Source organism: Anabrus simplex, chromosome 1 (assembly GCF_040414725.1).
Source record: "Anabrus simplex isolate iqAnaSimp1 chromosome 1, ASM4041472v1, whole genome shotgun sequence".
Lineage (NCBI taxonomy): Eukaryota > Metazoa > Arthropoda > Insecta > Orthoptera > Tettigoniidae > Anabrus > Anabrus simplex.
Genome location: NC_090265.1, coordinates 97,207,639 through 97,230,182, shown reverse-complemented (window position 1 = coordinate 97,230,182; position 22,544 = coordinate 97,207,639). Strand labels below are relative to the sequence as shown.

The window sequence follows — 22,544 nt, the reverse complement described above, 5'->3', positions numbered from 1 at the left end:
ATCTTTTTCGGTACTGTGCGCCCGAGCTACACAAATCAATTTCTTATCGTTATTACTCTGGTGTTTGTAGGGGTCTGCTTGCGCGGGGTGCTTTGTGTGTCTTCTCTGGGGCCCGGCTTGTTGTTGCGGTGCTTTTGCGCCAGTCCAATATCTTCCCTCCTGTTCTTGTATATACAATACATACACCACATTTTATTTTTCCTCTCAATCCTTTCTTTTTAATACATGGCCAAAGAGCTACTAGTATAGCTGATGGCCCGCCCACTCCTCATCTGGGAATGAAATAACCAATTTGATTGATTGATTGATTGATTGATTGATTGATTGATTGATTGATTGATTGATTGATTGATTGATTGATTGATTGATTGATTGATTGATTCCATGGTATGCACTAGCCAGCATCTTGGAGAGTGTGCTAGGTACCAACTGATGAGGCCAACCTAGCACATGGGGGCAAAACGCTGACAACCAGGAATGAGTTAGCTGGAAAATTTATAATGTCCAATAATGGACCACTTATGTTGGTATTATAAATTTACTCATTCGGGACAAATATTTCAGGTTCCCTATGGAAATCAACATCTATAAGCTTTCAGTTTATGTATCATTTACTTTGCTTGCTAACTTGTATATTTCTTATGTCTTATCTCTCTACTCTGCTTGTGTAATTCAATCAATATTCATCATCATCATCATCATCATCATCATCATCAATGTCCGACTCGTTGGCTGAACGGTCAGCGTACTGGCCTTCGGTTCAGAGGGTCCCGGGTTCGATTCCCAGCAGGGTCGGGGATTTTAACCTTAATTGGTTGATTCCAATGGCCCGGGGGCTGGGTGTATGTGTTGTCTTCATCATCATTTCATCCTCATCACGACGCGCAGGTCGCCTAAAGGCGTCGAATAGAAAGACCTGCACCTGGCGAGCCGAACCCGTCCTGGGATATCCCGGCACTAAAAGCCATACGACATTTCATTTCATCATCAATGTCCCACTCCAGTCGCCTGGGTGTGGTTAACAAGTCTTCTCCACTCCTTTCTGTCCTTCCACTTTTCTTACTCCATTACTTCTGCCACATCCAATCCAGCTTCTCTAATGTCCTTCCAAATCTGATCCATCCACCTTCTTCTTGGTCTTCCAACTAGTCTCTTTTCCTTAACTTCTCTGTCCAATTCCCTTCTTGCTACCCGTTCCTTTCCCTTTCCTTTTACATGTTAATTTTTTTTAAAATTTTGTGTGGCTATTACTAGCCGAGTGCAGCCCTTGTAAGGCAGACCCTCCGACGAGGGTGGGCGGCATCTGCCATGTGTAGGTAACTGCGTGTTATTGTGGTGGAGGATAGTGTTATGTGTGGTGTGTGAGTTGCAGGGATGTTGGGGACAGCACAAACACCCAGCCCCCGGGCCATTGGAATTAACCAATTAAGGTTAAAATCCCCGACCCGGCCGGGAATCGAACCCGGGACCCTCTAAACCGAAGGCCAGTACGCTGACCATTCAGCCAACGAGTCGTACTTTTTACATGTTCAAACCATCTCATTCTTGCTTTCTGTATCTTCTGTACTAAAGGTTCTATATTTAGCTCTTCTCTGATTTTAATATTTCAAATTCTATCTCTTCTTGTCTTTTTAACGGATGTTCTTAAAAATTTCATTTCTACTGCTTGGATCTTACTATCTTGTCTCTTATTAGTTACCAGCGTTTCTAGTCCGTATGTTACAATTGGTATGAAATACTGTTTATATAATGTTAATTTCGTTCTCTTGGGTACTTTGTCATCACATAAAAGCTCTCTGACTTGATAAAATGTTGTACCTTTACTTGGTCTGTTATTAATTTCAGGGTTGATTTCATTGCATCCATTAATATTACTACTCAGATGTGTAAACTCTTCTATATTCTCTAACCGTTCTCCATCTGTGTTCACTTGGCTTCTCTTTTTCTCTTTTCCACAGTGCATAACTACACTTTTCTTTTTACTAATTACCATTCTAAACTCCTTCAGATTTTCATTCCAAATGTCCAGTCTCCATTGTACTTCGTCTTCTCCCTTTTCTCAAATCAATGGGGCTTGTGGAAGAAAGAAAGTAGAAATGGCTGAGTCAGCAAAGAGGATGTGACAGGTTGTGTTAGGAGTTAATGATATTTGGGTAAGGAGAGATAATGAGGAAGAGAGAGGAGATTATATAGTGTGAGACAATATTAAATAATGTGAGCCTCCCCCTTATTACCATTTTGAACTGGCCCTGTGGCCTAGAATATTGGTGTCAAACGGCTTACGCCAGCATACCTTTTTTAAAGTTACGGTAGACAGCGGGCCATTGTCTGGCTTTGTGTTTCGTTGAGCATAACTGCGCATGCGCTGTCCTACTACCAGGCAAAACTTGTCTCCTCCTCGCTTGCCGACGCGACACTCAGTTCGCTTCAGTCAGCCATGTCGAACGTGTGTGTATTTGTGTCCGGCGACATGGAGTGGTGGAGTATCAGGAAACCACCGTAATCTCTACGTTAACGGGGATTTTCCCCGTATGAACTAGTTGGAGACCTCCTGCCATTTCTTCTGATCATATTTTTGGATTTATTTTTCGTCTGGATACTTCCCAACGAGGTCTGGATGCCGGTCGTGTGACTGTATTTCTTCGTCAACAATGTCAGGTTTAAATTCCTCTCATTTCTTCATCACCAAAGATATGTACCAGTGTTTGAAATCATTTTAAACGTCGTCCTGAAGAGGATTTTGATATTTTCGAAGATTTCTGGAAAAATAATAATAATAATAATAAATATTTGGACTTCGCCGTTAAATTAATACCTATGTGTGTGTGTGGTATCGAAAATCTGAAAAACAGTTTCGGCAACTAATCACAGTAATGTGGAAGGTTCACCGTGAGCTAAATTGGAATTATTAATTTAAAATTTAAACGAATTATTTTTGGCACTTTAAATTGTTACTTTCCTTGTAAACCAAGGTACAGTCTCCAAGGTAGTGAGCCTTACCTTCTTCGGCTTTCTGTTTACTTTTCTGTGTTTTGTTTTCTAATTCGTTTGGTATGTTTTCTTCTCCCCTCCCCCTTCTGGGGTTTTGGGTGAATTAACATTTATTTTCTCTTCCCAGTTTTCCTCCTTTTGGAGGCGTTGCTTTTGTTTGCTGGTTACCTTGGCAACGTTTTGGTGTGTGTATTGTTGTCGGGTTTTAATGTGTCTGGCGTGGGAGCCGGTGTGCATCTAGAAGTATTTGTTTCTGAGTTGAGTGTATCGTTCTCTGTTTTAAATTAATTTATTAATTTCGACCGCCCTTTAACGTTGTGTTACTATTTTCTTGCCCCGAAGGAGTTTTGTTTTTACGTGAAATTCCATATGTCTTGGAAACTGTCCTTGGTGAAAACTGAACGTTTTTAATTTTGGTAATTATGAGAAACGGCCGCGTTGAAGATCCATTTTATTGAATAATTGTTAACTTAGTTTTTTATTAAATAACTATCCGTGATCGATCACATTTTATTTCAAGGTAGTATTTATGTAATTAAGTCTATTGGTTTTCCGGTGTTTTCTGAACACATTTTATTAGGTACGGAGGTCATCCCTTTCTTTGTTGTTTTCATAAAATTTTCAATTTATTATCTGTTAAAGAGTATTTATTTACCATTAATTGTTAATTAATAATGAATTAATTTTCCTTTTAAACCATACCTGGGTATTTTCTGTTTTATTCTATTTATTGTTAATTACCTTTTCCACCTTTCAACTTTACGTTGATTTTATTTACATTTTGGCTTTACGTCTTAAAATAAATATAGGTTTTATCAACTTAATGACTTGGTTTGTTACCTACAATTTGCCCTTCATTAAAATTTTTTTTAACTTCATGTAAATGCTGGTTTTCATTCGCCACGTTCGGTGGAGCACTGCCACCGATTTTCTTGTGCATTTACTTCCACGGCCTTAAGTCGTCTTCCTCCGCTGCTTCCGGTAAGTTTTTCTATGGTTTCTTGTTTTTTTATTGTGACTGTACCTTTGTTGTCTTTCTTCTTGTGCCCTTCATTCTCCCTCGTGTTCGCTATTACTCCCATTCTGGGGCGGACACGCTAGCAACCTTCTCACCAGGGTCTCTATCTCTCTCTCTCTCTCTTTCTCTCTCTCTGTCCTCTTTTCCCCTCTCTTCTACTCTCACCCTGGTGGGTAAGGTTATTCACCTCATCATCCCTAGGTGGTACCGGGGTCCTAGAGGGTGGTGAGCGGTGAGAAGTGTACTTGACGGGTGTTAAAACGGGAAGGGCAGGGTGTGGGGTAGGATTGTATATCAGGAATGCTATTGCATGCATCATAGTTTATATTGGGAAATTTCTATTGGAAATTTTACTTAAAGACAAAATATTGTTGCCATTTAACCAGATGTAATATGACAAAACAAAATTCATTTTTGAATTCAGCATCATAAGATTATTGAAACCCACCTATTTTAGATTTGACTGCACAAAAAGTCAATGTGAGTTACTGTAGTCACGTCTTCGTTCATGAACCATGGGCAACAGCCAAGTGGCTTAGTAATTGGTCCTGAAAGTCAGGATACCAGTCACTATGGAATGGGAGTGGGCTTCTCGGACATATTCAGAGTCATGGCCCTCCCTCTGCTCAGGCGGATAGGACTATACAATCCACTGATGATCCCTAACCTGTTACAGGAGAGACTCTCACTGGGCCTGTGTGTAAGTGGGGTAGCATACTGCTTCACAGAAGTTTCACCGAACACACTCAGAACATTTTAAGCAACCCTTGGACCTATGGAAGTAAAGAAGTCCCCACTTCCATTCGACAGGTGAGGGACTCCTAGGAAACAACTTCGCAAACAAAATGGAATTTGATGGGCAGCTATTAATATCAATGGGGCTTGTAGAAGAAAGAAAGTAGAACTAGCTGACTCGGCAAAGAGGGTGTGACTGGTTGTGTTAGGAGTTAATGATATTTGGGTAAGGGGAGATAACGAGGAAGAGAGAGGAGATTATATAGTGTACTTGACAGGTGTTAAAAAGGGAAGGGCGGGGTGTGGGGTAGGACTGTATGTCTGGAATGCTATTGCATGCATCAGAGTTTCTATTGGGCATGTAACTGAGTGAATGATGTGGGTATATTTTGCAGCTGGAGGAATTAGAACAAGAATTGTCTCAGTGTATTCACCATGTGAGGGTGCAGATGAGGATGAAGTCGACAAGTTTTTTGAAGCACTGAGTGGCACTGTAGCCAGGGTCAACAGTAAGGATAGGATAGTGCTAATGGGCAATTCCAATATGAGAACTGAGTAGAACTAAAGGATGCAAAAGGGTGATTGGTAAATGTAGAAAAGATATGGAAGCTAATAGGAATGGGAAGCATTTGCTGGACTTCTGTGCTAGTATAGGATTAGCAGTTACGAATACATTATTCAGATCCAGAATAGATTATATCTTAACCGACTTTGAATTCATGAAATCTGTAAGGAATGTGTGGGTTTTCTAGGGATTTTTTGATGTTACAGACCACTATCTGATCTGTAATGAACAGAGTATCTCTAGGCCTGGGATGGAGAAAGTGAAATCTGCCTGCAGACGAAAAGGGTAGAAATTCTCGATGATGAGGAAATTAGACAGAAGTATATGGATATGATTAGTGAAAAGTTCTGAACAATGGACAGTAAGCAGGTTTATGATATAGAAAGAGAATGGGTGGCATATAGGGTTGCTGTAGTAAAACTGCAACGGAATGTCTGGGAACAATTGTGTGTAAGAGTGGGAAAAAGCAAACATCTTGGTGGAATGATGACGTAAGGGCAGCTTGTAAACATAAAAGGAAAGCCTATCAGAAAAGGCTCCAAACAAGGACTGATGCAGGCAAGAAGTTGTACACAGATGAAAGAAACAGAGTGAAACAAATATTTGTTGAATCCAAAAAGGAAGTCTTGGGAAGATACTGGTAACAGTCAGGAAAGGCTTGGTCAAGCAGCAGGGAAATCTTTCTGGACAGTAATAAAGAATCTTAGAAAGGGAGCGGAAAAGGAAATGAATAGTGTTTTGGGTAAATCAGGTTAATTCATAACAGATCCCAGGGAATCACTGGACAGGTGGAAGGGAATCTTATCGGACCTCCAACGTGGCTGGGTAAATACGATTTATACTGCCAAAACCGCTACGCGGGAGTGGTCAAATGGAAATATCCTTTTATGTGAAGGGTAAGTTAGGCACTACTTTACCCGTAAGTGGTAGAACAGGCCCTATGTGGTACATTATAGATATTGATTCCCATAGAGAACCTGAAATATTTGTCCTGAATGAGTAAATTCATAATCCCAAAAGCCTAAATTAGTAGACTGGGGTAAAATGCTGGCAGCCAAGAATGAGTTAGCTAGAAAATGTATAATTTCCAATAACGGACTATTTATATTGAAACATTTAAGAAAAGGCTAGGTAAACAATTGATAGGGAATCTGCCACCTAGGCGACAGCAGACCATTGACAAGTGACTGATACGGAAAAAATTTTCACACACAATATAGACAAGATACTGTAGCCTACACAGTCATTCGCACAAGGTCATATTCATAGACAAAGCAAGCTAGTAATTTTATGGGACTGTTGATATCATGATCAGAGCCACAAGATCTCCAGTGTTACGTGGAATCTGAACTTCAGGGATATGACTTTTGTTTCAAAAATCACACATGTAGTTATAAGGATTCAAAATGTGGTCACCTTCATGAGAAGGCAATGACAGATACCACGTCACATCATACAGAATGACCCATATGAGAATTGTAAGTACTTCTTTGACTCTTAAATACTGTACAACAATATTTAAAATAAATAAATAAATAAATAAATAAATAAATAAATAAATAAATAAATAAATAAATAAATAAATAAATAAATAAATAAATCAATCAATCAATCAATCAATCAATCAATCAATCAATGCACAAGCCATGCATCTTGGTGGGTGTGCTATTGACCAACTGATGAGCCCAACTTAGCACACTGGGGCAAAACACTGGCAACCAGGAATGAGTTAGCTGGAAAATTTATAATGTCCAATAATGGACCATTTCTATTGGTATTATAAATTTCCTCATTTGGGACAAATATTTCAGGTTCCCTATGGGAATCAACATCTATATCACCTGATGGTCAGGCAGGCATCAAGTTTTGGTAATGAGGCAAAGTCTCTCATAGTGCATTGGCACTGTTGGTGGCTCCAAGTAGCCTATGCAGTGGCCTCCATGGCGTTGGTAGATGCAGAGTGGGTTGTTGTGCCATATGCTCTGCACTCTGACAGGCCATCCGAGCAGAGGAAAGTTGGCCATGGCTCTACCGTGGCTCTATGCCTCTGCATTCGGGAGACGGGACTGGGGCACAGTGCCGGACTACACGCCTGCTCCCACTTGTCGGCTGTCCTGAGAATGGTTTTCCGTGGTTTTCCATTCTCCTGCACAAAGGCCAATGCCAGGATGGTTCATAGTATAGGCCATGGCCGCCCACCCCCTCACTTTCTCCGCACATCTCACTCACTGTAACAAATCTCCCGGCCTGAGAGACGGCGTCACCGTCTAAGAGGCTCGCCTCCCCCTTCAGGGGAGGAATGAAAACGTTTAGTAGTAGTAGTAGCCTCCATGGTATGCACTAGCCATGCATCTTGGTGATTGTGCTATTGACCAACTGATGAGCCCAACTTAGCACACTGGGGCGAAACACTGGCAACCAGGAATGAGTTAGCTGGAAAATTTATAATGTCCAATAACGGACCATTTCTAATGGTATTACACACTCCAGTTCCGTGAGAATATTTCTACATTCATTTTATCATTTCTCAGCCATGATTCAACTCCTATTACAATATCTGGTAAGTAGCCTGTATATGGTACCATATTTATTAAATTATTTAATTCTTTTCCTTTCTTTACAATAATTCTACAGTTCAGCACTAACATTTTTATGTCATCCCTACTTGACTTCCAGATACCTGTACTCTTATCACTGCTTCCTAGGCAATCCCAGAGAGAAGACTTACCATATGAATATTCCTTTATATACCTAAATTTAAGGTGATTTCATCACAGTCTTCCTGTTCGCTTTCACATTTGATTTTGCTACCACTAAATCACTTTTCACTTTAAAAGAGTTCTACCTGAGGTGGAAGTGGTGGTGTTTTAAGAGGAAGTACAACTAGGCAATCATCCTCTAGAGGAGTATTATTTGTAACTACTGGCCCATCACTAGGAGCAAAAATGTATACTCTTTCACTAATTTGTTCAGTGCTTTTTTTCTAACTTCTTCTTTTTCTGTCTTTTCTCAGCACTTATTAAGTGTTCAAACTGAACGTTAAATAGCCTCATTTTGTGTAACTAGTGTATACCCACTAACTGAATTCTCAAAGTTACAAGTAATTATTTGAATATATTATGGAACACATCATGCCACATTAGTAATTATCATTAACTTCTCACAAGGACTGCTCATGAAAAACTGATTGTTATTGCACTAAGTTCTTGTTGAAGTTGTAACTTTGAATAATAACCTACTGTTGATGAATGTATGTGAGAGGGGGTGAAAGTAGGCCTGTGTCCATTGCAGTAGAGACTAACACCATCGCTTAAAGGCTGTAGTTCTCCAGCCACAAGACAAGAAAAAATAACTGGGATCAGGTGCTACTGTTTTTTTAATCCACATACTGCCAGTAGACAACATGTCATAGTCTCACTATTCATGTTGAAAGCTAAGTGAAATAACTTTGAGGGGAAATCTGTTCAATCCTCATGCCCCAGGCCAGCTTGCACTGCAGACCTTGCAAACCATAATGTTACACCCTTTATAAGACCATAAAGATTTTACTCAAGTAATTCCCTGCCACACATCCATTTCAAATAACCAGAGATAAAATACATGCATAGAGAGGAAGGGTACTCTACCCTCAAAAGTTAACTTTTACTGTATTTATTTTTAAATTAGTCAATATGGTTTAAAATGACTTTCTGTTTCTTGTAGGGTACTCACCGATAATAGGTAGGCATCACATGTGTTGGTAGACGTGAAGATGTTGGCGATGATGATGATGATATTGATGATTCTTCTGGAGTGTTGGAATCCAACATTGTAGCAGCTACAGTAGGGTTGGGATTTAACCATTGGAAGACCACCATGCCTGTGACCAGCACAGACAAGAGGTACACAAATACCATGGCAACAACTGCACTTTTACTTATGAAGTATCCACTGCGCTTGGGACTCTGGTACTTGTGGTTTGCACCTGTCAAAGTCAGGAAAAATTTATTTCTATACAAATCAAAATATGGTTCTACTAACAATAGTGTAGATAGTACATTAGCATGAGTATAAATATGTAGATGTTGAAAGTGATGCCAACAAATTTGATTTACTGGCTTTATACAAAAAAAAACTTCATTTAGACATGGGCATTTCTAACAAAGTACTTCAGGAATTCAGTGCTCTCTGAAGATTATTAATCATTTTTGAAAAACATAATCTTAACTTGTTCTTATACCACTTTTCACATAACCTTGTGACGTTGCAGATGGTCATGTCACGCGTGGATTTGGCCCAGTTTTAAAGCCAAATGTCCTTTCCTTACACCAACCCTGCGTTGAGGGATGTGTCCACTATCACATATTTCTATGCTGGTTAGCAGTGTAGTGTTCTGCGTGCAAATAAAGAGGTAATCATAAAGATCATCACAAACACAGAGTCCCTGACCCAGAGGAATGAACTAAATACAGCTAAAATCCCTGGCCCAATCAGGAATCAAACCTGCAACTTTTTTTCAACCTAAGGACACTTTGCAGACCATTCTGCCATGGAGCCAGACTTTGAAAAAATAATAACAACAATAATAATAATAATAATAATAATAATATTAATACCGGTAATCATTTAAACAATAATTTACAGGAGATGAATGTATATTCTCTTGAGCAGATATTATCAAGCTTACTGTGGCTGGTGTTAACACTGCCTGACAGTGTTAGGTTACCAAGTACTGAGGGGTAAAATCATACACAACTGTTGAAAATGACATAAAACGAGTTGTGTATTCTCTCAGATGAAATGCTCCTGGATACGAAAACATACCTCTGTCTTTCTACAAATATATCACTGGTGCCATTCTGCTGATCTTAACACACATTTTTAACTACTGTTTGACCCAAGGAATTTTCCATATAGCATGGAAGGATGCCCTCATCATCCCAGTCAAGGCTCATTGGCTTATTTTTTGTTATTGACTTCTTTCATCCCACTAACTACTTTTACAGTTTCCAGAGACTCCGAGATGCCAGAATTTAGTCCTGCATGAGTTCTTTTATGTTCCTGTAAATCTACTAACAAGACTGACGTAAGCACCATGAAATATGTCTGGACTGAGCCAAGATTGAACCTGCGAAGCTAGGGTCAGAAGGCCAGCAGGCGCCTTATCCGTCTAAGCCCTTCAGCCTGTCCCAAAATGTGATGCACCAAATTTTCATTCTGATGAAAGACTAATTTCTATCCTATCACCTCTATGCGAAGTGTTGGAATGCCTGGTGCACAAACAAATCCTTATGTACAGAAATAAATATGCTTTACTTGACTCTCACCAGTCAGGCTTTCAGAAAAAACACAGAAAGTGACAAATGACATTAGATATGAAATGGACAACAGAAAAGTGATAATAATTTTTTTGAATTTCAGTAGCACATTTGATATTGTCAATCCAAGGTTGCTACTTTCCAAATTACAATCCTTAAATTTTAGCCTTAGTGCTGGAATTTTTCTATTCCTAACTCACAAACTACTGGCAGTGTGTTGTAAATAATAATAAATCAAAGTGGCAAACAAAAATCTTGGTGTCCCACAAAGGTCAGTCCTAGGTCCTCTCCTGTTCAATTTATATATAGATATCACATCAAAATTTATCACTGCAAGTATCATCTTTATGCTGATGACACGCAAATTTATTACCACACTAAACTAATAACATATAACAAGCTAAATGTAGTACAAATAGTGATCTTGAGTCAATTAATACCTGTGCAATTTAGAACAACTTTAAATTAAACCCCCTATCAGAAAAAGAGTAAGGCAAGGATGTCCTCTCTCCCCAATTCTGTTTAATGCATATGGCAAGTTTATGATGGTGGAAGCTCTAGAAGGCACAAGTTTAGGAGTAAAAATCAATGGGATACACATAAAAATAATTAAGTTTGAAGATGATCAGGCCATTCCAGCTGGCAGCCCATCTACCTTGCAGGGAATGCCATCAATAATTGCATCAACAGTGCAGAAATATGGTATGAAAATAAACATCTCATAAACAAAATGCATGACAGTCTTGAAATTCCCAAAACTTCTCTGCTTAAGGATGGATGATTCAGATATAGAACAAGTCAAGTCCTAGGTCATAAGATTACAGAGGATAGAAGGTGCATAAATGAAGTTAAATGCTCTATTGCTCAGGTAAAAACAGCCTTTTTGGAGAAGAGGAGATTTCTGTGTACCAATCAACTTAGTATACTCCTCCAAATAAGAATGCTACATGTATTTGAATGGATATTTGCACTGTATGCCTGTGGAATGTGGGCAAAAAATAAAAATGAAAAGGACTGTCTTGAAGCCTTTGAGATGAGGTGCTATCATAAGATGATAAATGTGTCATGATGAGATAAGATGTCAAACACAAGAGTTTTAGACACTGTGAACCAATGGAAATCAATCCTTTGCACCATCTGTAATCATCATCTTGCTTGGTAGAGTCATGTAATGCGTCATTCCATTTTGAGTACTGTGGCAGAAAGCTTCATTGAAGAAATTCCTTCCTTGAACAAATTCTAACTGACATCCAAGCACAGAATTATGTTTCAATGAAGGAAGCAGCAATTGACAGGATAGTCTGGAAATGTTTTATGGCAACTGATCAGTCTTAGGATGATGATGATGAACACATGACATTATTGTTGATACGTCGAAGAATCAATTATTTTCACCATGTTGGTTATTCCTGTTCTATTGACTTATATTCATATTTCTGTAAAATACTTTCCTGCCTTGTCAATACTTTACATATTTTATTAAACCTAATTCCTGTACATGTTTTGAGAGCCAATTATTCTCTTCCTCAGTGGTGCCAAAACATCAACAATCTTTGGACTTGGTACATTGTAACATATATACTTCTCAATACAACAGTTATATATAAAAATATTGAAATTGTTAAATATTTATTTGTGTTTCAACTTACTTACTATGTCAATTTATTACAGACTTTAAATAGAAATTTTCAAATCGTAAAATGGATATCTATTAAATTTGTCAGTTATATGCTAAAATTTTTAATGTGCTCTGTCCTTTGAACTTATGTCCTTATTTACATCTAAAAAGAAATAAAATGTTTCTTTGTGTCTAAGTTTACATTTATTTTGTCATTTAATAAAAAGCACTTGAAATAGGATTTTCTTAAAAAAAATAAATAAATAACACCTATTAAGTCAGTCACTATGTTGAACTTAAAATAGTTTTGCCCTCTTCTTGAAACTTTTTTCTTTTCCTTAAGTCTGCTATATTTCTGAGACTTCTCATATAATTTGGAAATTCCTCCTCTTAATCATGTCCAACCATATCAGCCATCTTAACCGTCCAATTCTTCAGTTTCAGCTAAATTTTCCACAAATTCAAATGTCATAACACTGGTCTGAACCAAACAATATGTACTCGCTTGCTGTCAATGACCTTATGGGGTGAGCTGCTACTATGCTGCCGGTTGCATAATGGCCTTGCTAGTCTTCAATCTCAAATGGTTACCAAATTTATTCACGAACAAAATATTATTACACTAGTCTGAATCAAATAAATGTGTTCTTGCTCTTTGCTTGCTGTCAGTGACCTTACGAAGCACGCTGCTACAAAGAATGGCTACTGAAGTGCGATAATAGGCTGGGCCGTAAAATAGTTTTGCTGGTTGACAACTGTGCAGCACACATTGTGAATTGTGAGCTCAAGAACATCAATGTGGTTTCCTTACCGGCGAATATGACTTCATTAATTCAACCATGCGATCAAGGAATCATTCGCACCATGAAAGAGTATTATCGCCATGAAATGCGCACAAGAATCTTAGAAAACATAGAGGACTCACATAAAACTAGTGCCAATGCCCTTGCCAAAACATCCAGCCTTCTCGATGCCCTGCATCTTCTAGCCATGTCATGGGATAATGTTTCTGCACATACAACAAGGAACTGTTTCTGGTATGGGGGATTTTTCAGAGAGTTACCAGAATTAGACGAGGATGTTGAACTTTGTCCAACAGGCTTAACGGAAAATGAATTTCAGGAATGGATGAACATTGATGAGGACATCATTACTGATGTGAAACAGACAAAAACGACATATGTGAGGCAGTTCCTTCCGCAGAATTAGATATGACAGGTGAAGAACACGAAGCAGAATATAGCAATGCTGATGATGACGATGCTGCCGAAACTTCCCAAAGACCAACGAATGCTGAAATGCGACATGCGCTGGATACTAATGGACTTTTGAGAGACAACTAGAAGCAAATAACGATTAAATACTATTTTACATAGCTGAAAACAGTTAACGGTATTGCAGTGGTGTGTACCGGTATATGTTTAATTGTAGTGCATGTAGGTTATGAATAAAGCAGTATCAATTTTTATTTTTCGTCTATTGTTATCAGCCGGTTAATGTCATCAAATTATCTGCGTTCCAGAGTGATCAGAATAACCGGCGTCCACTGTATTACAGATCATTCGTCCCATCTGGTACGGTACACTGATCAAGTGGGTGCCTTAAATGAGACTTGCAGACGCATTACGGTAGGCCTACAGGTTGTTTGAGGTTTACACCCTTTGAAAATGTGTACTATCAAGTCTAGGAGGTATCTCACCTCCAGATATATGTCGTGAGACTGCAGCAGTAGTGGCTCATGCTTTTATTATCCCTTTCAGACCCTCTGTAGACCTACACAATTGTGTACATTACTTTTTTTACCCCCCAAATTATAAAATTTAAAATATTTGTCAGAGAATTAAATATCACTGAGGTGTTTATGCTGGTGGTTCTGCTCTGTGACGCCCAATCCATTACAGAAAGTGTAGCCTAATAGACAAATCTAAATTTGTATTGCATACGGAAAGTGCCAACTGAGTTTGTGTGCATCCATCCTCCAACCCCACAGAATTGCCTTACTCCATGTTCTGTTTGCTTTCAAGTTCCCATAAATTTACAGAAAAGATGCAGGTAAACATACCATACATCTCAATTTGTAAGACCCCGATTTCGAGCGACTTCGATTATATAAATAACTGACTTGTTCAAAAAGCAACACTTAAAAAGTTACAAAAATAAAGCCTTTCTTCTCCTTTTCGAAAAAATGTTACTCTAATATAATATCGACACACTCATATTTACAGAGGTTCTGAGACCTGCATAAATCTTTGGGAACTGGCTTTCCTAAGGATCTTCCCCCGTTAATCGGTAGTACTTACGCCGAATTCTAACATGAGAAGGCACTCTTCTAGAAAACAAAATGGATAGATAGGCGGACTGACCTATTTTCGAACGAGGTTTCGCCTCAGAACAACTTCGGTGGAAGAGAAGAAGAGGAATAATTCCCTACCACTGTGGTGATGTGTTTAACAAAAGTGTTGGGGCCCTATCCCAAGTAAGAACTATAGTACTACACTTCTTAGGGCTTGTGTACAGCAGTTCACCCAAAGAGCCAGGACTGCTCTTAAGGATCAGTGAGTTATTACACCACAATGAATTCCGTAACTACCGTCCTTGTTACAACTACCACCACCACCACCACCACCACCACCACCACCACCACCACCACCACCATTGCTGCCGCCGCCAGTTCCACCAGTAGTAACATCGCCCTGACAAACATCACACAAGCTCATCTCTATGCAACTGTGTGTTCTTCTGAAGATCTACCACCACCTTTATCACGCCATCTACTCAGTCCTCCTCTGCCAATACACAGTGACTCCAACCGAGTACAATATAAACATATTTATCCTCAACAGGCCCTGGAAAACGAACCTCCTTTAAGGGGGTTAGCAGTTGACACCACTCAAGCAGGTTTCAATCACGAATCACCTGCAGCTAGCGAAATTACCGAAACTACAGCAGCAGGCTCCAACCCAGGATTGCAGCCTATGGATGCAGCAACAATCAACACAGGAGCTCGGGTGCCTTCATATAAAATGTAAAAGCCTATGAATACATTATATAAATTTAATTACAGCAGCTAAAATTAATGGACTATATTGTCGCTGTACAAGCAAAAGGTCATATCACCCAAAGCTCTTCCTATCCTTTAACTTATTTTCCTTAAGACTGGTCACGCATCTCAGCCACATATGGATGTTTAGTCCTATACTGACGTGAAACGGAAAATGAAGCTTACCGTACCGCACTCTAGGAATGTACGTTTGCGTGATTTTTTATGCACTCCTACACTATAATGTACTTTCTTTCTTAATCTGTTTACCTTCCAGGGTCGGTTTTTCCCTCGGACTCTACCGCCGCAAGGGCAGTGTCCTGCAGTGTGAGACTTTGGTTCAGGGGACACAACTGGCAAGGAGGACCAGTGCCCCACCCAGGCAGCCTCACCTGCTTGGCTGAACTGGGGCCTTGTGCGGGGATGGGAAGACTGAAGGGATAGACAAGGAAGCAGCCATGGCCTCAAGTTAGGTACCATCCTGGCATATGCCTGGAGGAGAAGCGAGAAACTATGGAAGGCCACTTCGGGATGGCTAAGGTGGGAATTGAACCCACCTATACTCATTTGACCTACCCAGGCAAAGTGGACCCTGTTCCAGCCCTCGTATCACTTTTCAAATTTTGTGGCAGAGCCGAGAATCAAATCCGGGCCTTCGGCGGTGGCAGCTAATCATGCTAACCACTAAACCACAGAGGCATACATATAATGTACTTAAAAATCATTTTCCTTTACACGTTAGCATACGAAAATGAACAAAGCGAAAATAATTATTGTTCTGATGGACTGCACGACAATATGTGGCTGGGAGGCGTGACCAGTCTTAAGGAAAATAATGGATAGGAAGTGCATTGTGAGATATGACCTTTTACCCGAACAGTGACAATATTGTCAAGTTACAGGCTTATTAAGAAAGGAATTATTCGTTATTGTAAGATCATTAAAAATAATGTATAATAGGTTTCATTTGACTGCCTCCGTGGTTTAACGGCAGTAGTATAATTGGACAGTTCGGCCGCCACCGCCACCGCGGGCTCCCACAGGCCACCTCCACCGCCACCACAGCCAGAGGCCTCCCAGAGGCCATCTCCACCGCCAGCGCACTGGGGGGCCTCCCAGATGCCTCCTCCACCACCACCACAGCCAGAGGCCTCCCAGAGGTCTCCTCCACCACCCGCGGGAAATTTGAATTTGTAAACAAAGCCACGTGCTTTTTGACAGCTGTCATCGACAACAACGCATCGCTAACCTCAGTACTGCCATCTTGACGGGCCTAAACCTCAGTAGTACCAACTTAACCTAACTAGCGCGAGGTAAACAAATCCATGTGCTTTTTTGACAGCTGTCATCCGCCATCTTTAAACTACAGAGCACCGTGCTGCCCTCTTTATCGCAGTAGCTGCAAATTCATCACCTGTCATCGGCAGTGCTGCCATCTTGGCGGGCCTAAACCTTAGTGCTACCAACTTAACCTCACTAGCGTGAGGTAAACAAATCCACGTGCTTTTTTGACAGCTGTCATCCGCCATCTTTAAACCACAGAGCACTGTGCTGCCCTCTTTATCGCAGTAGCTGCAAATTCGTCACCTGTCATCCGCAGTGCTGCCATCTTAACGGGCCTAAACCTTAGTGCTACCAACTTAACCTCACTAGGGCGAGATTAGAATCGGTAAACAAATCCACGTGCTTTTTGGACAGCTGTTATCCGCCATCTTTAATCTATAGAGCACAGTGGTGCTCTCTTTAGCTACTTACCTTTGAAATGTGGTGGCAGATAATTTGAAAAATGCTTTTTGACAGCAGCCATCTTTAATCTAGAGAGCACCGTGCTGCCCTCTTTAGCTAGATACCTTTGAAATGTGGTGGCAGGAAATTCTACATGACAGCAGCCATCTTTAATCAAGAGAGCACCGTGCTGCCCTCTATGTGGTGGTGGCAATTTCAAAAATTCTACATGCTCTTGTTTGGAAACAAACTCGCGCGCTTTTTTGACAGCCGTCATCCGCCATCTTTAATCAACAGAGCACAGTGCAGCCCTCTTTAGTTAGATACCTTTGAAATGTGGTGGCGGCAAATTCTACGTGCTCTTGTTTGGAAACAAAGCTATGTGCTTTTTGACAGCTGACATCCGCCATCTTTAATCTATAGAGCACAGTGCTACCCTCTTTAGCTACTTACCTTTGAAATGTGGTATGTCACAGCTGTCATCCTTAGTGCTACCAACTTAACCTTACTAGCGCCAGATTTGAATCGGTAAACAAACCCACGTGCTTTATGGACAGCTGTCATCCACCATCTTTAATCCATAGAGCACAGTGGTGCCCTCTTTAGCTACTTACCTTTGAAATGTGGTGGCGGATAATTTGAAAAATGCTTTTTGATAGCAGCCATCTTTAATCCAGAGAGCACCGTGCTGCCCTCTTTAGCTAGATACCTGTGGTGGCAGGCAATTCCACGTGACAGCAGCCATCTTTAATCAAGAGGGCACCGTGCTGCCCTCTTTGTGGCGGTGGCAAATTCCACGTGCTTTAAAAACTCACGTGCTTTTTTCTGACAGCTGTCATCCGCCATCCTGCATCACAAACCTCAGTGCTGCGCTCTTTAGCTAGTTACCTTTGAAATGTGGTGGCGGCAATTTGAAAAATTCTATGTGCTCTTGTTTGGAAACAAAGCCACGTGCTTTTTGACAGCCGTCATCCATCATCTTTAATCAATAGAGCACTGTGCTGCTATCATGCGGGCAATTTAGTCAGCTGTCATCCGCCATCTTTAATCTACAGAGCACCGTGCTGCCCTCTATGTAGTAGCGGGCAATTTGAAAAGTTCTGTTAGCTGTCATCCGCCATCCTTAATCAAGAGAGCACCGTGCTGCCATCTTTAGCTAGATACCTTTGAAATGTGGTGGCGGCAATTTGAAAAATTCTATGTGCTCTTGTTTAGTAAACAAAGCACGTGCTTTTTTTGACAGCTGTCATCCACCATCTTTAATCAATAGAGCACTGTGCTGCTATCATGCGGGAAATTTCGTCAGCTGTCATCCGCCATCTTTAATCTACAGAGCACCGTGCTGCTCTCTGTAGTAGCAGGCAATTTGAAAAGTTCTGTTAGCTGTCATCCGCCACCTTTAATCAAGAGAGCACCGTGCAGCCATCTTTAGCTAGATACCTTTGAAATGTGGTGGCGGCAAATTGAAAAATTCTACGTGCTCTTGTTTAGTAAACAAACTCACGCGCTTTTTGTCAGCTGTCATCCGCCATATTTAATCTATAGAGCTCAGTGCTACACTCTTTAGGTACATACCTTTGAAATATGGTGGCGGATAATTTAAAAGGAAATATTCTACATCAGCCATCTCTCGACGCTGATTGCACAAGATGGTGGCTATACATGACTCCTTAAAGGTGCTTATGCAAGATGGCCACTATACATAGGTTCTTATGAGATGCCCTTGGGATGCTTGAGCAAGATGGCGGTTATACAAGGCTCCTTATGAGACGCCCTAGAGATGCTTGCGCAAGATGGCGGTTGCTCTTATGAAGAAAGCTAGCTTAGAGGCTAACGTGTCGTGCTAGTTCGATTCATTAAATTTGGGGCTTAAATGCATAATGTTAAATATCTCGAAAACGGTGCATCGTAGAGCAAAACGGACAAAATTTTTCTACTCAATACCTCGGTTCGCAGTATGGGGAGCAAGTAAAACATAGTCTAATGATGAGATCAACGGTTCGGTTCTAACTTAGGCCCTTTGGCATTAGCTCTGTTTCAGCTTGTAATGAAGCAAGTCTTAGTAACATGATCAGGTCTAGCTATGGTAGAGAGTATAACGTACCGTGCAGGTTCGATTCATTACATTTGGGGCTTAAATGCAAAATGATAAATATCTCGAAAACGGGCAAAATTTTTCTACCTGATACCTAGGTTTGCAGTATCAGGAACAAGAAAAACATAGTCTAATGATGAGATCGACGGTTCGATTTCTACTTAGGCCCTTTGGCATTAGCAGCTATCTATTTCTACAAGATGGCGGCTATACATAGCTTCTTATGAGACAGCTTAAGAGCGCTTGCACAAGATGACTGCTGCTCTTATGAGACGCCCTAGGGGTGCTTGCGGGAGGTAGCAGCGGCAAGACGATGACTATACACAGCTGCTTATGATACGGCCTAGAGGTGCTTACACAAGATGGTGGCTGCTCTGATGAAGAAAGCTAGCTTTGCATCGTGCAGGTATTTTTACAGCACTAAACCTCATACCTTTGAAATGTGGTGGCGGGTAATTTGAAAAAATTTGACGTGCTTTTTCATAAGCTGTTAAGGCCTCCTCTTATGTCAAGGCATAGCTCTATCGAACAAGTTTAAACCTGCATCGGAATAGCTAGAGTAAGCACGTGCTGCAGTGATGACGTCATTAAGCACGTTTAGACTTGCAAATCACAGAAGAAACGTAACAAGGCTGGAATCGAAAACTGCACTCTATGCCGTTAACTTTATCATGTGATCGGAACATTGATTGAAGTGTTTAGAACACTAAATAAGTAGAACCGAACACTGTACTCGATACAACATGTGTTTAGAACATGTCAGGGGATACCTTTGTTCTAAGAAGATTAGTTTACCGCACATTCCTTGTAGGGCTAATAGGCTAAGGGGCTAATGGGCAAAAGGGCTAAAGGGCTAAAGGGCTAAAGGGCTAATGGGCTAAATGGCTAAAGGGCTAAAAGGCTAAAGGAGCAACAACCTCATCGATCGCTATCAGCAAGAACGCTTGTACTTTGTTAAATGTAGAAAATTAATCTTTATTTGTAAATGGTTTCATGTTCAGAACAAGGAATGGAACCTAGGGGTTACGTCTTACCTAATAAAATCCCCGAGGTGCGATGAGTTACGTTTTTCGAACTAGTGTTTGGAACACTGAACTTTTCAAGATGATAGCAGAGAGTTTAGCAATGTTCTGTTGTTGGATTATAAATTCCGCGCTACAACATGCATAAGGTGGCAGCCTTGAGGTTTACTGCCGTAAAGATGACAAGAGTGAGGTTAACAATGTTCCGTTGTTGGATTATAAATTCCGCGCTATAACATGCATAAGGTGGCAGCTTTGAGGTTTACAGCCGTAAAGATGGCAGCAGTGAGGTTAGCGACGCTCTATTGTCCTTCAAAATGAGGTTAGGGTTCGTCAAGAAGACAGCTGTCAAAAAATCACGTGACTATGTTTACCAAACAAGAGCACATGGCTGTGACGTCACGGTCACGTAGTATGCTGCCTCAGCATGCAAAGTTCAATGTTTACACCTATGTAGTAAACATTCTGCTATGTTCACAAGATTTTTTTACACATAACTATTCTTTATGCTTTAAGTTCATGCACATAGGCTATGCTAAGATAGCAGCACAAACACATGCGAACTTTGTACATTCTAATGGAATAAGTTTAGTACTGCGTGCATCATAGATACATGATGTGTACACGCATTTAAACATGGCTATACTTAATGCTGCTGCTTTGTTTACAAGATTTTTATACATTGCTATTCTTTATGCTTTACGTTCGTGCACACACAAGCGATAGTCGTACGCTCTGGCAGGAGAAGTTTAGTACGATATTCGATACATACATTATCGATAGGTGATGTGTACACGCTTTAGAACATAGCTCTTCTTTGTGCTTTAAGTTCGTGCACATGGGTTAGGGATACACAAAAGCGATTGCTACATGCTCTAGCGGAAGAAGTCTAGTACGATAGTCGATGCATGTAAAATCGATAGGTTATGCTAAGATAGCAGCACACTTACACGATTTTAGCACAATCGAGTGGAAAAAGTTTAGTATGATAGTCGTTTCGTGCAAAATCATTAGGTAATGTGTACACGCTTTGAAACAAGGCTATTCTTTGTACTTTAAGTTCATGCGTCTTAGTTATGCTAAGACAGCAGCACAATCTATCGGAAGAAATTTTGTACGATATTTGATGCATGCAAAATCAATAAGTAATGTGTACACACTTTGAAACATGGCTATTCTTCGTACTTTAAGTTCATGTGTATAAGTTATGCTAAGATAGCAGCACAATCTAGTGGAAGAAGTTTAGTACGATATTTGTTGCATGCAAAATCGATAGGTGATGTGTACACACTTTGAAACATGGCTATTCTTTTTACTTTAAGGTCATGCGTATAGGTTACGCTAAGATAGCAGCACACTCTAGCGGAAGGAGTTTAGTACATGAGTCAATGCATGCAAAATCGATAGGTAATGTGTACATGCTTTGAAACATGGCTATTCTTTGTACTTTTATGTTCATGTGTATAAGTTATGCTAAGATACCAGCACAATCTAGCGGAAGAAGTTCAGTACGAGATTCGATGAATGCAAAATCAATAAGTAATGTGTACACGCTTTGAAACATGGCTATTCTTTGTACTTTAATTTCATGGGTATAGGTTATGCTAAGATAGCAGCACAATCTAGCGGAAGAAGTTCAGTACGAGATTCGATGAATGCAAAATCAATAAGTAATGTGTACACGCTTTGAAACATGGCTATTCTTTGTACTTTAAGTTCATGTGTATAAGGTATGCTAAGATAGCAGCACAATCTACCTGCAGAAGTTTAGTACGAGAGTCGATACATGCAAATTCGATAGTTGATGTGTACACGCTTTGAAACATGACTATTCATTGTACTTTAAGTTCATGGGTATAGGTTATGCTAAGATAGCAGCATAATCTAGCGGAAGAAGTTCAGTACGAGATTCGATGAATGCAAAATCAATAAGTAATGTGTACACGCTTTGAAACATGGCTATTCTTTGTACTTTAAGTTCATGTGTATAAGTTATGCTAAGATAGCAGCACAACCTAGCGGAAGAAGTTTAGTACGATATTTGTTGCATGCAAAGTCGATAGGTAATGTGTACACGCTTTGAAACATGGCTATTCATTGTACTTTAAGGTCACGCGTATAGGTTATGCTAAGATAGCAGCACAATCTAGCGGAAGAAGTTTAGTACGAGTGTCGATGCATGCAAAATCGATAGGTAATGTGTACACGCTTTGAAACATGGCTATTCATTGTACTTTAATTTTATGGGTATAGGTTATGCTAAGATAGCAGCACGATCTAGCGAATGAAGTTTAGTTCGATGGTCGATGCATGCAAAATCGATAGGTGATGTGTACACGCTTTGAAACATGGCTATTCATTGTACATTAATTTTATGGGTATAGGTTGTGCTAAGATAGCAGCACGATCTAGCGGATGAAGTTTAGTACGATGGTTGA

The 22,544-nt window shown here is 40.2% G+C and overlaps 1 protein-coding gene across 2 annotated transcripts in view; it reads right to left on the bottom strand.

Moving 5' to 3' along the window:
- Nucleotides 1–22,544, bottom strand: part of LOC136884362 (aminopeptidase N) — a 386,248-nt gene that overhangs the window by 301,672 nt on the left and 62,032 nt on the right. For both annotated transcript variants that reach the window (XM_067156506.2, XM_067156496.2), the window contains exon 2: nucleotides 9,021–9,273. In XM_067156506.2, coding sequence (XP_067012607.2) covers nucleotides 9,021–9,205 — 185 coding nt within the window. In that variant the 5' untranslated portion in view covers nucleotides 9,206–9,273. The remainder of the gene's footprint in view (nucleotides 1–9,020; nucleotides 9,274–22,544) is intronic.